Source organism: Lissotriton vulgaris, chromosome 1_1, assembly GCF_964263255.1.
Source record: "Lissotriton vulgaris chromosome 1_1, aLisVul1.2, whole genome shotgun sequence".
In the NCBI taxonomy this organism is placed as follows: domain Eukaryota; kingdom Metazoa; phylum Chordata; class Amphibia; order Caudata; family Salamandridae; genus Lissotriton; species Lissotriton vulgaris.
The window spans coordinates 1,141,130,770-1,141,147,493 of record NC_141685.1 but is presented as its reverse complement, the minus strand read 5'-3'; the positions used below and the strand labels follow the sequence as shown (position 1 = coordinate 1,141,147,493).

Below are 16,724 nucleotides of genomic sequence, written 5' to 3'. Positions count from 1 at the left end.
TCCTTTTTTTTCATGTGGTGTGTGACGTTTAGAAAGGTGCGTCGTCTTTCCTCTTGATTCTGTCAAGCCTTCCACCCTGCTTCCTGTATCCTCACCCCATCTTTCTTTCTTCTGCTCTCTGTAGATTGAGTTCACCCCAGACCAGCTCACTGGTAAGTGTTGTTTAGGCTTAGAATGGGGCCCACGTCATCTGGTCTGGCATCTTTGTTTCTTTGTGGACCGTGTGATTTAGTTGTGTAGTTGCAGTGCTACCCATTACACTAACATGATTGAGTTTTCATTCGTCATCCCCTGTCCAGTGCCTGTTTCCGGTGTGCATTTTAACACTTCATAAGTTGATTCTTTCTGTAGTGCATTATGACAACGTAAGATCGCCTTAAGGTGATGATTGAGAGCCCCAGTGGTCGGGACCCCCACACATGTCATGGATGGTTCCGCGGATCGGTCTATCGCTATTGGCCACAGGAGTAAGAATATGGCTGAATTGTTATTAGGCTAGTACATACCCTATAATATAAAGCAACAACGTGATGGATGGAATGCTTTAACTAACAGCATCTGGTGTCTGCTTGTAGCACATTTCAGTCCGCCTTTTTTTTGCCCAGTAAGATATTAGACATAGGCTAGATCTGTGACTTGGCCCTGCTTATATGTAAACTATCTCGACAGCTGTTGGGTTAGGTTCACTTTTAGAAGAGAACATTAGCACCCCCAGGCAGTATCCATCCATTGGGCCTCATCTGTGAGGTGCAGATTGATTCCAGTGCCACACTGACTGCGGGATCCATGTTTGGGCTTATCTGTCATGCCTTGTGTGTCTTACCTAGAAAAAGGTTAATGTGTGACGTGCTTGAATTTATCCCAGTCACTGGAAATTACTTTTAGCAAAGGTTAAGTGTTCACCTTCCAACTACTGGTTGCTGCATTTAGATGTTAAACGGGTGTTGGCGTAATTATGCAAAATTACAGCAAAGTTACACTCCAGTGCAGGCATAACCAATCATTTAGTGCTATTTTCTTAGCGCAAAATGCACCCTTGCATTCAAAATGGGCACATGGCCTGCATTTTGCACTAAGAAAATACCGCTAAATCCAACAGACCACGAAAACCAGCAGTTGCTCTTGTTTCCTAAATTTTGTTCTTGCTGTAGGATTTTTAAGCCAAATTACTCACGATTATGCAAATGGATTTAATTTTATGTCAGAGTAACACAGAATTACCACAATTACTTCACCTTAGTTAAAATTTTGCCCAGGCCTAGTTAAAATTACAAAATGGTGGGGGGAAAACAGAATATGTTGCATTATTGGGTCAACCCTTACGAATAAATTGGTTCCCCATCACGGTGGGCCTGTTCAATGGTACCCTAAAGCATCAATCTTCTGGTCTATTGACAGGTCTGGCTGTAGATACAGGGGTATTAAATCCATTTTTGGGACTCCTTGTCTAATATAGCTGTGAATAAATCCCAGTGGCAGTTTTACACCAACTAAAAAACCTAGTGTAAACAATACATTTTTACAAAAAGCCTGATAATCCCTTATTGAGAGCAGTGTAAATTCCTTGGTTGGTGGGGGCAACAGAAAATCTAATTGGTACAAAGCTGGAACCGCAGCCCCATAGCTTGCTCATTGCCCCCGCCCCCATGGAGCAGAGGACACTTTAGTTGAGGGATAAAATGCCATGACACTGCCCCGATCTGTGGCGATCCTTTGCATCTCCCCACAAACCATGGGGACACTCGGGGTGCAAAGGCCTCCGATACTCTCCTGACTGGTTCTGTGTCAGTCACAGGGTGTTCGCTACAACTCACCCCTTAAGGTACACTTTGGTGCCCTGTGTGGGGATGCTGTATGGCTTTCTTGGGTTTCCCTGTTATGTCCCTGACTGCTCTTTATACTGATCTGAGCTGCATGTTATGGCTTTGAAGCAGTAGTGTAGATGTAGATGCTGACTGGCATTACGTTCTATTTCTGGGATGCAAATTGATTGTTAGGCGCCTGTTCCTGCCTTGCTCTGGCCATTCACTATCCGTACATGTTGGAGCTAAAGTCGCACATCGGAAAGGTGTGAACCCCAATTCTCTTTTCACATGAAGAAAATAGTTGTTTCCTTAGCCAGATGTGCACATTGTATTAGCCCCTCGCGGCCGATTAGTATCCGAGCCCCTGTGAAGCAACCCTAGTTGGGGATATTAAGTATCGTAGCAAGAACAGAACTTGCTGGTCTTCTTGTGGTACACAATGGCACGTCTGTCCAGTGCATACATTGACAGTGCCTCGGGCGCACAGATGGCACTTGTGTGTTTTTTCATTACAGTGGCGTAACGCAAAATGAGGATCAACCCCTGGAGAGCTTGATGAGTCAGACCCCCCAGGATATAGCGGCATAGATTTGCAAATTTAGCGGCACAATATTTGAAATTTAGCGGCACTAAAGTGGAAATTTAGCGGCATTATTGCGGCACCTTATTTTTTTCGTAATCATTCCTTTTCAGCCTTTAATCAATGCAAACTGATTTAACAGGGTATTCCACTGTAAAACTGGCATCTTTAAAGTGTCTGCGGCTCTACGGAAGCACAGGTCCACTCTGCACCTCGTGAGAGGGGGCCCCATTTCTCCTTGGGTTGTTCTAGCACTCATGTATGCACCCCTGCCGGGGCACCACTGCTTCCTAGACCCACCCATTTTAAACAGTAATTTCTATCACCCTTTTTTACATTGAAAATATATTGTGAATACAAATATGACCCATAGAGGAAGTCTTGCTTTGCTGCTAGAGCGCTTTACTAAAAAGTAATGCAGCTAATTAAGGGTGGCAATTTAAGTGCCACTCTGTGAGTGGACAAAGACAAGGCAATGCATTAAAAAAAACTATCCTCTTTTCTGAAACCCAATCATCTAAAAAGGGGCCTTAAAATATCCCCAGCAGTTCGGAAGCGCTGCTGCAGGGTACATAACTGCCAGGGTTTCAGATTGCTTATGTGTGCCATTTTCATAAATTCACTGTAAATATGAGTGACTTTCAATGACTATGAGTGACACTTTCTCCTGAACAAAATCAAGCAATGAAGTTAGGGAAACAGATAAATAACAGAAATTGCCCCAATTTGAGCAATTCGAAACTCTAAGAATATCTTGAAACTGCACCAAAGTACCAGAAATGGAAAGACTCTAGCCTACTGCCTTTGTAACCTGATTTACGGACTTTGTAGCAGGCATAATAATCCTCTGCCCTATTTTATTATATATCCCTGAGCTTGAAGTCTGTTGTACAGTCTGGCGAAGTTAGTTACAACGAAGCATGGCTGTGTTGTTGGCATATATGACGTGTGCTTGCTAGTATCAAAATGAAAATGTCCTTTGTTAAAAAGATTCTGATACTTAACATGCAATGGGTTTGTACGATTGGTAACCCCAACAGCAACCAAAAAAAGAATTGCCTCATGATGTGGGATGATGTGATTGGCTCAATGAGTGTGGTGCCAGTGGAACACAGACAAGAGGATTTGGCAAAGCGAGATGTATACCTATCCAGGTCCTTTGGAAAGAAATATAAATGTCTGATGCAGCACTGGTAAATCTGGAAAAACGTATAACTGAAGGTATATTTATGTAGTATAACTGACAACTGTAGTCAGTGGCAAGTGTCTCGTCCTAGGTTGAAGGGGAAACAAGTATGTTCTTGAAATGTTTTAAATATATTGTATTTTGATCCAGGACAAAGAGGATGAATCCTTTTTGCTTCTCTCACCTACCTCTGAGTACGTGTTAAAAACATATTTTATTTTAACAGAAGAGGAGAGACACTGCCGCACACCAACTCGTACTACAACAGATAAAACGGCCAAGTACATGTTTTAGTGCTCCCATGTGATTGCTGATTTAGTGCCCGGAGCCACGGCTGGAAACTTAATCCTACAAAAACGTCATTCATTCATAGAAGAAGGTGTCTTGCATTCCTCTGGGACCACCGGTAAGAAAGCGCTCCTTCCAAAAGCAGGTGAGATGAAGGATTTGACCTCACTGCGGACGCTAAACTTTTACAGTCTCCCCTGACACGTCATTTTACAGACCCCCACCTACGAATGTGGAATGGAAGCTCCGCCAAGCGCCGGGCCTATATCCGGTGATTAATGACCCTGCGCTTCCACAGAGCACCTAGGAGGCTGGAGAAGGCCTCTTCAATGGCAGAAGAGACATGTGGACCCAGCTGGTCCGGGCGCTTGTGCCTTCTGCATGCGTGTCAAAGCCAGCCATGCAGCGGGGTATTTCCGGATGTTTCCGGTATTTCATTAATGAAGCCTGGCCTCAGCATGCTTATATGGACATACAGGCCCGCCTGCAGAGAATCAGGGATACAAGCGCTGGAACTCAAGAGCAGAGAGGACGTGACAACAGGAGGAAGCAGGTATTGGACAGCTGGCCGGGATCACGTAGTGACGTGTGCAGGCACAGCCAATTAACGGGCTTTGTTTGTGTTGCAGACACTTTCTAGCAAATATCGCGGTGATGATTGTAATTATCGCGGCCATCGCGCTAAACGGCCGATTTCGCGATTTTTTCGTGAATCGCGAAATCGCGAAACTCTGGAGGGTCTGATGAGTGACCCCTTGAGTCTCTATCACAAATACTAATTGGCTTTATGGCTGCCCGGGGCTCCTTAAAGGGTAGGGGGCTACGCCCCTGCCTCGGTACACTGATAGTGCTATGCTGTGTGGAGTGCGCACTTAATTTGCCGTTTATAACAAACTTTGGAGGAGTGTCCCGTAGAGTTGCTTGCCCCAGCCCCGTATTGGTCTCCAGCTTTCGCGACTTCAATGCTGAGATTGATGTGAGTAGTGCAGTGACAGTTTCCATGGGCTGATCGGTGCAAATAGTCACGTTATGGGAGTGTTCATTGATAGGCGGTCGCCGCTGAGCCTTGATTTGTGGGTGCTTTAACTTCAAGCAGCTCCAACCCTTCATGCTAGCAGTGAACCCGTTTGGTCTGTGTTGGGCTGGCCTTTGAGGGTGTAGCGATCACCTCGCTCGTGGGCCCAGCGTCTGGAGGGGCGGCCAGCCTGAAGAGTCCTGCGGCCAGCGGCAGTCTTCCCCACCCAAGATGGCGGGCCCGGTCCTCTCGGTTTGCTTTCGCTTCCTTATTTGGTGCGACAGGACGCGGCCTGGCGGGGGTGGGAGCATTCCTGTCTGAGAGGCCCTGCATAGCTGGAGGCTGCCCGTCCCGCCCTTCCTGTCTTGTCAGCGGGAGGAGGCGCTCACCGTGCTGGTCGGGGAAGTCCTCTGGCTTGCAGGAGGTCCCTGTTACGTTTAAAAAATCTGACCCCTTTGGCCTTGCTTTACGGTTCCCAGGTGGGAGGGCCTATTGTATTTTATGGGCACATTTTGAGACACTTCACTCTTATTTCTTATCGTTACTCCTCACTTGTTTCTTCCATCTTTCTCCTACGTATCCCAGTTTTCTCCCTTGCCGCTTTTTTTTCCTGTTATGGTTGTTACTGAGCAAAGAAAGGGATCATCAATGTTTTTCCCCCAGCGACACTGATGTTCCTGCATGTGCATAACTCCCCTTTGAGAAACAGCCCACTTGCTTCAAAACTAATAATGCTTTTAAAGTCCAGCAGCACCTGGTACTTCTAGACGCTTCTATAGAAACTAATGGAGATATGTACTTAAAGTAAAACTCCACAGGAAAGAAAGTTACATTAAAATATTTAGAATGGTTAAAAGTATAAATAAATGTGTTTTAATGCAAACAATCAGAAAAGTAAACCTGTATTTAATTATGAATATTTCAGTAGCCCTTCATTGAATTTGTATATTATGTAATATTTTTTCATTAAAATATAATGAAAATCGTAATTGTATACATCACTTCATAATTAATGCAGAATATACATTTTTTAATTTCACTTGAGTTTTCATTTTTAATTTGCACTTTAGAGAAATTAAAATGTAATTAACAATTAAGTACTGTTTTTTTATTTTGTTCATTTAAAATACATTTATAAATTAATTTGCATTAGCACAAACCTTGTTACAGATTAATTAAAGTTGAATAATCTAATAATATCCCTTATACTTGACCATAGAGAGATCTCCACCCTGACTGTGCAGTCTCCTATGAGAAGGTATAGGGAAAAGTTAAAAAAAAGTTTATTTAACAAAAATATGAAACTATGGTTTTGTTAACCTGTCCTACTTGCTGTACCAGTGTTTCTTTAAGCTTTGACGCAAATGGGGGGGTAAATAAAGACGAAATGCCTTGATTTGGTCACCAGACAGGTGGGAGGGATGTGGAGAGATGGGATGGGATGGAGAAGCATGATTGACCGGAAGAGGGTTGATGTGAGATGGGAGCCCATGGTGTTTATAAATGTTGGAGAAGACAGCAAGGCGGTACCTATCATTAGTGACACTGGTGCAGCGAAAAATTTTACCAGGGTCCCACTGCATCACAATTATGAATGTTTTACACTAAAAAGTGTGCATGGGGGCTAATTTTCCTTGCTAGCATTAGGGCAGATGGTGCCCATGGTACATAAAAGGGAGCAGCGTGCAGTTGTTCATTTTCTTTCAGAAAGTTTTGAGATTACAGTGATGGTCAGACATGGTGGGGGAGGGGTGAAAGAAGAGGAGCTAGCCTGCTTTTCATGGCTACAGCCATGATAATTGCAGCAGGTGGAGTGCCTTGGGACACACATCACCTCCATTATAGAAGTATTGTTTTTGGTCAATTCTGTTCTTGTTTGCTGATGCTTTTTTAAAAGTCCCACATTTAGTGTGGATTACATGCTACAGAAAGCACCCCTGAAATTATCTCGTGATCATCCCTCCCCAAATCCTAGGCATGTAGTTTTGGAGCGAGCCCATCTTCAAAATATTTTGCAGGGCGGTGCTCTGCAAAAACGTTTCTAGACCATGTTGGCAATATTTTGTGTTTGTAATGACTGCGCTTATTTAGGAGCAATTTTAAATGGGGCTTTCTTCACTTTGAATCGAGGCTTGTCCTAGGATTGTAGGCCACACAAATGAGCACTACTGGGCCTCTTTCTCACCCATGGCTCTGTTGGTGAGTTGAAGACACCGCCAGAATTTCTCCGTCCAGTCGTTTTTATAATTCTGTGATGGTGAGATTTGCCTTGCACCTTCTCTAGTTCATGGTGCTTATATGCATACTTCTGACTTGAAGTTGTGTTCTGTAATGTGTCCTACGTTGGTAGGTCATTCTAGCGGTGTGGCCTCAGTAGACTGCATGGTCCCTTCTGAGAATAGGATAATTAGTTGAGTGGTTTGTACTGGTGGATTTCTGAATGATGGTAGTGGGCCGGTGAAAGCTAGGACCAGATGCCTGGCTCTAGATTGGCTAGAGTTTCCTGTTGAACCTCTAGCCTGTAACAAGTTGAACTTTCATGGAGGCGTTGTGGCCTAGTGTCTACAGCTGCTGACCATACAACATGGAGAGCCAGGTTTGAGTTCACAGCTTCAGACCTCATCCTGTGAAGCCCAGCAAATCTCTCTGCCAAAAAATAGTGTGAGGTAATCTCTCTCCTGTCAAGTGCTCTTACATCCTTGGACAGGGTTCTGCAAACTACCATAAAAATGAGGTTTCTCCTTGTCACTTGCGCTTTAATTTGACACCTTCAATTAAACACATTTGATGTGAGAAATATACTTATCTAGTGGTTGAATTACATGTGTGAAACTAGAAAATCTGGAATCTGTCCCGTCTTCCCTGCTTGACCAAATTGTATTATCCTGGGCAAACATTTTAGGTAATTGATCTCCTTTTTGTTCACCATCAAATATGTTTGTTCAGCATGTTTGCTGTACAAAAATATTTTGTATGATTTATTTAACCTCTAATGTAGCTCCAGCTATAATAAGAATTTAGGCCACATATAGGGTACACCAAAACTAACTTGTCTCTTTGTTCGCTAAAAGCATTATCGTGGGGAGATGGGAAAGCAGGGAAGTTTCTCAGTTTACGTTTATAAAAAAAGAAATATTTTGATGCTTATCAATATAGAGATACCATCTGAAGGATTAAGGTTAAACGCTTCTGCGTGTTAATGTTGAAGAAATGCACTTAAAAAAACATTTTGCTCTACTTGCCTCTCTGGTGTGCATGGCAGTCTCTCCCGGATCGACTATTTCTTGACCTATGCACCCTCGGTAGGCAACTTTATGCGGCCTAAGACGTATTCTCTGGGCCTCTCTGATCACTCCCCAGTGGGCATAGATTTCACGCATGGAGCTCAACAGCCAAGTCACACCATAGTTATTAATCCATGGCTGCTTAAGATCCTGGATATCAGGGAGGAGCTTGGTGTGCAGACTGGTTATTTTCTGGAAGAAAATGTGGGAGCTGTTGCTTCAGTACAGACTACCTGGGAGGCGTATAAGGTAGTCCTGAAGGGATATGCCCTCTTGTTGAAAACAAAATACATAGCAAATTGACGAGAAATATTGACACAGCTAGAGGACGCACTGAAACGACTTGAGGCAGAATATGCAGTCCAGCCTTCAGATGAGACACTGAATGGCCTAGTACTTAAAAGGAGGAATATAAGCTGAAGGCCCGCAAACACGTTAGCTAAGCAAACGGCTACCCACCATAGACTGTACGAGTTTGGGGATAGGGCCGGGAAGATGTTGGCTTGGTTGGAGAGGAAGGAGCAGTGCTCTAGATGGGTGCCCAGATTACAGACACCTGCCGGAGGGATTATATCCTGCCCAGATGCAATAGCAGAGACATTTGCTGATTATTTTGAAGGGGTGTACTCACCATCTGCTGTATACAATGCGGAGGAGTCACGGCACCTTTTGGCGCAAAGCGATGTGCCGGCTGTATCGGATGAGGACAGGGATCTAGTAGAGGCAGACCTCGCTGATGACTAGATCCGGAAGGCTATAGGCCCAAAAAAAAATCAGGTAAAGCTAAGTGGCCGAATGGCACTCCAATAGAATTCCTTAAGGCTACAGCCTCCCACGTGGTCCCACACTTGAGGGGCATGTACCAAGAAACTTTGGAAAAAGGTATTTTACCCCAGCGACTGGCTAGCATTGTCGTCATACACCAGGATGGTAAACCGGTAGAGGATTGCCGTTCCTATAGACCGATCTCCTTAATTAATCTAGAAGCGAAAATACTGGCAAAGGTACTTGCTACGAGACTGGGTACGGTGATATCCTCTCTGGTACACCCAGATCAATCAGGCTTCATGCCAGGATGAAATGCAGCTCTTAATATTCGACGTCTTAACCATGTGCTGGCTCGGAAGTGCTACCTCGAAGAGGATGCAGTCATACTTTCCCTCGACGCGTCTATGGCGTTTGACTCCATTGAATGGTCTTATATGTTTGAGGTCCTGGAAAGAATGGGACTGGGCCCTAAAAAAAATTTTTTATTTTTATTTTTTTCTGCGCAGAGGCACCAGACAGGGATGCCCTCTGTCGCCAATGCTGTTTGCTATGATGTTGGAGCCTCTGGCGTTATGGATACGGAGAGACGTCTTGACCAGGGGCCTGCGATAGTCACATGACGAAGATAGAGTACTATATCGTCTGCGTATAGTGATATTCTATCTGACAAAACCCTATCCAAGTAGTCCTTGATATTTTTACCAATTTTGGAAAATACTGCGGTTATGCTATCAATTGGAGCAAATCAATATTTATGGCCTGCATGGCAATGTCCCACGTCTTCCGAAGGATTGTGCCTTACGAGTTGCGGAGGACGGCTTTTGGTATTTGGGCATATTTGTAATGCCTGATCCGACCATTTATGACCACATCCTAGTGCCTGCGTTGACGAGTCTGCGAGCAGATGTCCAACATTGGAGATCCCTCCCATTGTCATTGATTGGCCGTGCAGCCCTTTTTAAAATGCTCGCTTTGCCACGGTTTCTATATATTTTACAAAACTGCCCACATAGAGTTCCAGATGCCTACTTTACAGCGGTAGAGGGTGAGCTGCGCACTTTGTTATGGGATGGCAAGGCCCGAGGATAGCACTCCCAAAATTAATGAAGGGGTGGTACGATGGAGGTATCGCATTGCCCAACATACGACTATATTATTGGGCCTCGCAAGTAGCTATAGTAAACAGATGGAGGTATGCCCTGCCGGATGACCCGGCGTGTGCTCTTGATAAGTATCATATGGGCAGAGCTGGCTACCTTGAGGCACTATATACTGGCTCACGAAGAACGCAGATCATAGGACCCGCAAAACACACACTGCAGATATGGAGATTAGCTAATTCCAGACTGGGTTGGACGAGCAGACTTAAAAGAATGACGCCGCTGTGGTACTCGTCGAGGCTAGGTATGCTCTGTCAACATCTGGGATTCGACAAGTGGGTCATGATTGGTATTTCGACCGTAGGAGACCTGATTAAGAAGGGTAAGATACTTCGGTTTGAAGAGTTGCAGAAGACTTACCGCCTAGCGTCAACCGAAATCTTCCGCTATTTGCAAATAAGACATGCTTTGATGGCGTCTTTCTCTTGCTGTGACAACATACCGGAGTCCTCTTTGCTAGAGGATCGTCTGTTAGACGGACAACTACACACTAAAGTGATCTCCCTCACGTACAGGAAGCTTAGTAATGGCTTATCAGACTCGCTTAGACAACTGAAGGAGGAATGGGAGGGTGATTTGGGGGTCATTGAGGATGAGGACTGGAGGGCAGGCGCTGAAGTCTTCCAGGGAAGCTGCCATCACACTTAGGTACCGCCTTGTTCAACTTTGTGTTTTTCATCGCTCCTATATGACTGGAATAACTCTGGCAAGGATAGGTACCAAAACTGATGATCACTGCTTTAAGGGCTGTGGGCAACCTGCCACCTTCTATCACATGGTATGGGACTGCCCAGCGTTACAAAGCCGGTGGGGTCGAATCACAACACCTATGTGGAGAAGTGTGGCTCACTGGTTAGAGCAGGCAGACCCTGAAGCAGAGGTCAGACCCGGGACCAGGGTTCGATTCCCGACGCGGCAGGGTGTTGAGCTCAAATGTCCACGGACTTGATAATTCTCGCTTCGGTGCCTGACCTAATCATGGGTTCACACTCTGCAACTCTGGGCATTAAGCTTGCTTAATCTCCACAACGGCCCCCCCGCGGCGGGATGCCTGGCTTTCACCTTGGGGATGCCCTGTAGGGGCTATCTCACAGGGAAAAACCAGGACGGGTTCCCAAGGCAAGCGCGGAGATACCCCTTCGGGGGTCGATTCTGGCGCTATATAAGAAATGTAGTAATAATAATAATAATATGCACTCTGCCCTGGGTAAGGGGTTTACCTTGACTCAGAGGCTGGCCCTGCTCAACATCTGGGAGGCGACAGACCTAACTGAAGTGGAACAGCAATTGGTGACGTTTGGGCTTTACACTATTCAAACGGGAAATCGTCAGAGGATGGGGTGGAGTCAGACCACCGGAAGTGGCAGTGTGGAATAAGGAAATGGATAAATGTATGATAGCCGAGAAGGAAGTATTTATCGCTAGGGGGTGCCCTAAGAAATGGGGTAGGAAGTGGTCAAAATGGAATCTGTACAGAGGAGATATTTGTGTCTCACCAATGGTAGAGTTGGAATTGAGGAGGACGAGGAGTGGAGCACAAATTATGTAAAGTATACCTTTGCCAAACTTGATTTATATATGTCAACAATATGATGTGATGTAATGAGATTATTATCAGCATCTGAGTGAAATGTCATTTGTGTTGAATCAATAAAAATATATTTAAAAAAAAAACATTTTGAAGACCTCTTATCATATTCTAACAGGTTTGTTGGCAAATAGTTTCAGAGTTCGGCTGGCTGGTTCCAGTGCTCGTGGAGTCTTGGCTTTTTAATTTGTAGGCTCCCCTCACCTCCATAGTTTAGTGATGAAAACACACGCTACAAGTGTAACTCGATTCTGCAGCACAACTGAAATATTAAGCATGCTTTTCAGCTGCCTGTCGCGTCTAGGGAATCAGGTGACCGGTTGTACACCGGCACATACCGTGGCTCTGGTCCTGTAATTGACACTTGAGCAGAGAACATTGTCTACTACTCGCCCTGCTGACGTGAGCAAAGGCTTGGAATAAGAGGCTATTTTTCCTGTCTGGATCTACGGCCATACGCCCTGGCAGGTTTATCTGCAAATATATTTTGGGGAGGGGAGTGGGATTTAACTGTGGTAGGTGACCTTGCTTTGGCAAGGTGCGGACTGGGGTACTGAACCAAATGTGTGCAAAAGCAGTATTGCACAGATAGGATCTCGGTCCTCCTGCTCAGTGGCAGAAATGCTTTATTTCCCCCACCCCTAAAAAACAAAAAGTACCAGGACCCTCCATATCTATGCATATAGACTCCAGAAGGTAAATGCCTCTTGAACGCAGTGATTCCGTTTGACTACCCCAATCCGCTGGGGCACCCGTCAACATGCTGCCAAGTGTGGTGGTTGTGACCAGACCGTCAGCCTACTTCCATACGTTTTTACCTTTTTGTTTACCCCCTTGGCACTGATCGTTTGTTTTTGGTGTAAACGGTATACTCACCTTCCCCCCCCCCCCCCCCCCCTTTGCGTTTGTGCTTCTATGTTGACACCCGTTTCTGTGCACAAACCGTACAGCCGTGTTCTTGCTTTTGTTTTACATTGGGTGCCAACTCTCACCGCGACCTCCATGTCTCCATTTCAAGTCATAATCCATAAACGTTCTGCGTCTTGGATAGGTTGTCTCCTAATAGGGACGCCTGTACAGACCTTCAGCTTTAAAGGGTGGTTGCCTTTTTGTGTGATGCAAACAAGGGTGATTTGTTCTTTCTGCCTCTAACGACCCCCCTCCCTCTACTCCTTTCGTTCTCTCATTGTAACTGCGGTCCCATGAGTTGTGTTGACTTTCCGCTTGCTTTCCTCTGCAGAGTACAAGGATGCTTTCCTCCTCTTTGATCGCACCGGCGATGGCCGGATCCAATACAGCCAGTGTGGTGACGTCATGCGGGCCTTGGGCCAGAATCCCACAAATGCAGAGGTCCTTAAGGTGCTGGGAAACCCCAAATCAGAGGGTGAGTGTTTGCAGCACCCAGTCACTGCTTTTTGGGTTGGCATACCTTTGAGCTAAGATTTTACTTGTGTGGGTGAGTTTGTGATGGCTCTGACCCACTTTAGTCGGGGAGGAATTTGCTGTGTCCTGGGTATGTAACATGATCTGTTAAGTGTATTTTCTTGCATTGAATTGGAGATCTCTGCCTTGTTCACAGTTGCTAGATGGACCATATCAGTAAGTACCCCTTTATTGGAGGTCTGGGGTGGGACAAAAACCTGACTGGAGGTGGTGGGGGGTTTTGGCGACTTGGACGCTCCCGTTGCTTAAAGTTTGCTGCTGTTAATGTGTACTCGCCAGCATGGCACGCTGCTGCAGCAGGTGGCTGCTTCTCTGAACTCTTCTCTCCTTCCCAGAGCTTAACACCAAGATGCTTGGCTTTGACGATTTCTTGCCCATGCTGCAGACAATTGCGAAGAACAAGGACCAGGGTACCTATGACGACTTTGTGGAGGGGCTGAGGGTCTTCGACAAAGAAGCCAATGGCTCTGTGATGGGCGCTGAACTGCGACATGTACTGGTCACTCTGGGTAAGAGGCCATTTTGGCACAGTGCCATTTTCAAGGCAGAGTACAGTTGACTGTTTAACTCCTGTTGTGTTCAGGGCCCCCCTTTCTGATTCCGAGCTTAGGATGCTACCCACGTCTGGATATTGCAGGTAATGTGCCCTGTTTCAGCCTTACAAAGTGTCCTATGAATCTAATTTAACTTTACATTCTTTTGGGCCGAGGGAGGACGGGGACAAGGTTGGGGGACAAGGTTGGGTTACAAGTGTTTTTGGGATTGCCCCTTCTACAGGGTAGAGCTTTGACTGACTAATAGTTAGACTTGGTGACCCATGTCCTGGAAATTGGTGGCTTCCTTGTCTTTTGGGCGCGGGCCACTTCAAAACATCTACTCTGTCTGGTTTTACTCTGGTGGCTAGTCTCACCAGCCAGTGCTGCTTCTGAGTCGGAAGTGCATTTTTTGGGTAAGTGGTGGGTCTGAAGCTGTGCACGCTGCTGCAGTCTGGGCAGTTAATCTGGAAGATGTTTGATCGAAGCCTGTGTGTGTTCTTGTCTCCTTTGTGCAGGTGAGAAGATGACAGAAGATGAAGTGGAGTTGCTTCTGGCTGGGCACGAAGACGCCAATGGCTGCGTCTGTTACGAAGGTAGGCGTGATTCATGGTCTGTTATTCTTTTAGTGTGGTTCGAGGGAGGGTTGGCTTGAGGAGGCTAGTTCGTTTCTTACCAGCTCCTGACCATGTCAGTTCACATTCAGTTTTTTTTGTATGTTTTGGTTTTGAGTGCTTCAACACCAGATTGTACAGACACGTGAGAATTGAGAACATAGTATAACAAATCTCCTGCTCCAAACCCGTCTGGTAAAGTGTTTTTTTGAGGTGTGGGGTGAATTTCCAATGCAGACTTTCAACCTCATATTAGGTTTCCTTACCTATGAGGCCAGCGGCCCCCCCCAAGGTGTTCAAGGCCATCAATGAGATAATAAGCTACCCAAGCTAGAGGGGAAATGGGAGGCACACACTTGCTATTCATTTTCAGTGGTAAGTTGTATGTGTTCGCGTGTTTTGGGAGGTTGGGAAAGGTTATTCATCTAATGTAATGTTGTGAGCTGGGAGTGTGAATAAGTGTATAAACACTAGGAATCCAACTGTGAATCAAAATTGTTCCCTACAATGGCGGGGAGCACACTGTGTGTGTGTGTGTTAAATATGTGTGAATAAGTGGACATTGGTTCTTTAATTTTGTTCAACAATATTTCTTCCTTCCCACAGCATTTATCAGACACATCATGTCTGCTTGATGGGCCCCGGGGTATGCATCCTCTATGAACTCCTTTATTTTAAGGACTTCCGTTTGCTTTCTTCTCCCCCTCCACCTTACCTGTTCATTCCTCTCAGCATGTCTCTGCATGGACCTGCCTTGAAGGAAGCCTTTAGAAAGTCTCGCATCTATACATTTTCTTTCAGCAAATGTATATATGTATCTGCCATCCTGAATAAGTGACCCCTAAGCTGTGTGCTGTTCTTCTAACCCCAAGATCTGCATTTGCTGTGACTGCTTAAGAGTAGCCCTGACTGTCTAGGTGTATCTTGACAGTGCTTCTGTAAATCAGTTTATTTTCTCTCGCCCTTCTTGAAGGTTAGACTTTGCTCCTGGAGACAGTAACATGTTTTGTGCATTTTGCCACACTTTTTGGGCGTTTAGACCAATGTGAACACTTGCTGCCTCTGCATCCGAATTTCCTTTTCCTCAGTACCTCATTGACTGCAGCACTACTGCCGGTTAGTTAGTGATGCTTTTTGTAGCTTTGACTAGTCTTCTCTTTACATGACTCCCACTAAAGTCGCCCTTCTGTTTACCAGATCCGTGGCAGCCAGGGCTTTAAGTGGGGCCAGTTCTTTCCGGTGCTCAGCACCGGCAGTTGTAAAAAGCAGGTGCCGAGACGGGTCTGTATCAGGCTCTCCATTTTTTTTCCCTCACCGTCGGTGAACAGATACATCTCCACACTGCGGCAGTACCACTGCTCACTGCCTCTGAGGTAACTTCATAGAAACTCATTTATTGCTTTCACAGTCTCCTAATTTCAAAATGGACGCATTTAAATATTTTTATACAACAAAGTCATAGGTGCTCATTCATCTTATGCAGCTAACAATCATTGGCAAAACCAATAGTCCTGACATGTTGTTGGTGTAATGCTACTTACTGTATAATATATCTGGATGTAAAGATAGAAACCGCAAAATGCAAGCCTACCTATTACATGTGTATGGCTACTGCCCCCTGAGAACTGCCTGCTCTGTCTTCACATGCATGTGCCATAACACCTCGAGGAACAGTAGTACCTGACCATTTGCAGTCCTGCTGTTTTTTCTTCTCTTCTGTGCCTGTTACCCTTTGGAATCGTGAAGTGAATTTAGTTCTTGCATTCAGTCTCTGGGTCCTCAGATTGGTTGCACGCTGGCAGGTTCTGAGTGACTCAGTCTTACCTTTTTTCCTGGACTGTCATTCTCCCTTCCCCTAAAGAGTTATTGATGTCTAAGTGAAAATCATTTCTGCAAGGTGTCATTGAAACCAGCAGGAAGGTCCTAGGTGACTTATTCACGTGTATGTACGTGGTACTGACTCACGCCTGCTCCTCATAAGAGCTCAGTCAGTCTTTCCCATCTTGAAATGTTTTTATCTTTATACTCCTTAAAAGTCAGCCAGTGGAAATTGGTGGCAGTGGGGGACCTATGCAGGTGCTTTCCGCTAGAATGACCAGAGTTTTCTGTATTCCTCCCCACTTATTGACTCTCATCCGCAGGATATTAATGTGGTCCTTGCATTATGACTGCTCCAGTTTGGCCTCTTTGATTTACATACCTGAAACTTATATTGTCCCAAAACGTCAGCCCATCCCCGCCCCTCCCGCCGGCTTGCGGCTGGATGGGGGTAATTCTTAAGTCCTCCATGTCACGGTTGAATTTATATGTGAAAATGAGACTCTAATGTGAATTGCTAGAAAGCAGTCTATTAGGAAAACATAGTTAATGTCATGGCCTTTGGGGTGTGAAGAAAGGTTTTATCTGCTCGTAATGGGGATCTTTATTGATTCCTTCAAATGCTATCCATCAGTCACCAGC

General features: G+C 45.3%; 1 protein-coding gene across 2 annotated transcripts in view; it reads left to right on the top strand.

The window, feature by feature from the left end:
* LOC147748797 (myosin light polypeptide 6-like) overlaps positions 1-16,724 on the top strand; it is a 123,278-nt gene that overhangs the window by 103,177 nt on the left and 3,377 nt on the right. The window contains exons 2-6 of one of the 2 annotated variants that reach the window (XM_086963889.1): positions 125-152; positions 12,915-13,058; positions 13,453-13,626; positions 14,169-14,246; positions 14,871-14,910. In XM_086963889.1, the coding sequence (XP_086820015.1) occupies positions 125-152; positions 12,915-13,058; positions 13,453-13,626; positions 14,169-14,246; positions 14,871-14,899 (453 nt within the window). In that variant the 3' untranslated portion in view covers positions 14,900-14,910. The remainder of the gene's footprint in view (positions 1-124; positions 153-12,914; positions 13,059-13,452; positions 13,627-14,168; positions 14,247-14,870; positions 14,911-16,724) is intronic. The other variant, XM_086963888.1, reaches the window with a different exon arrangement.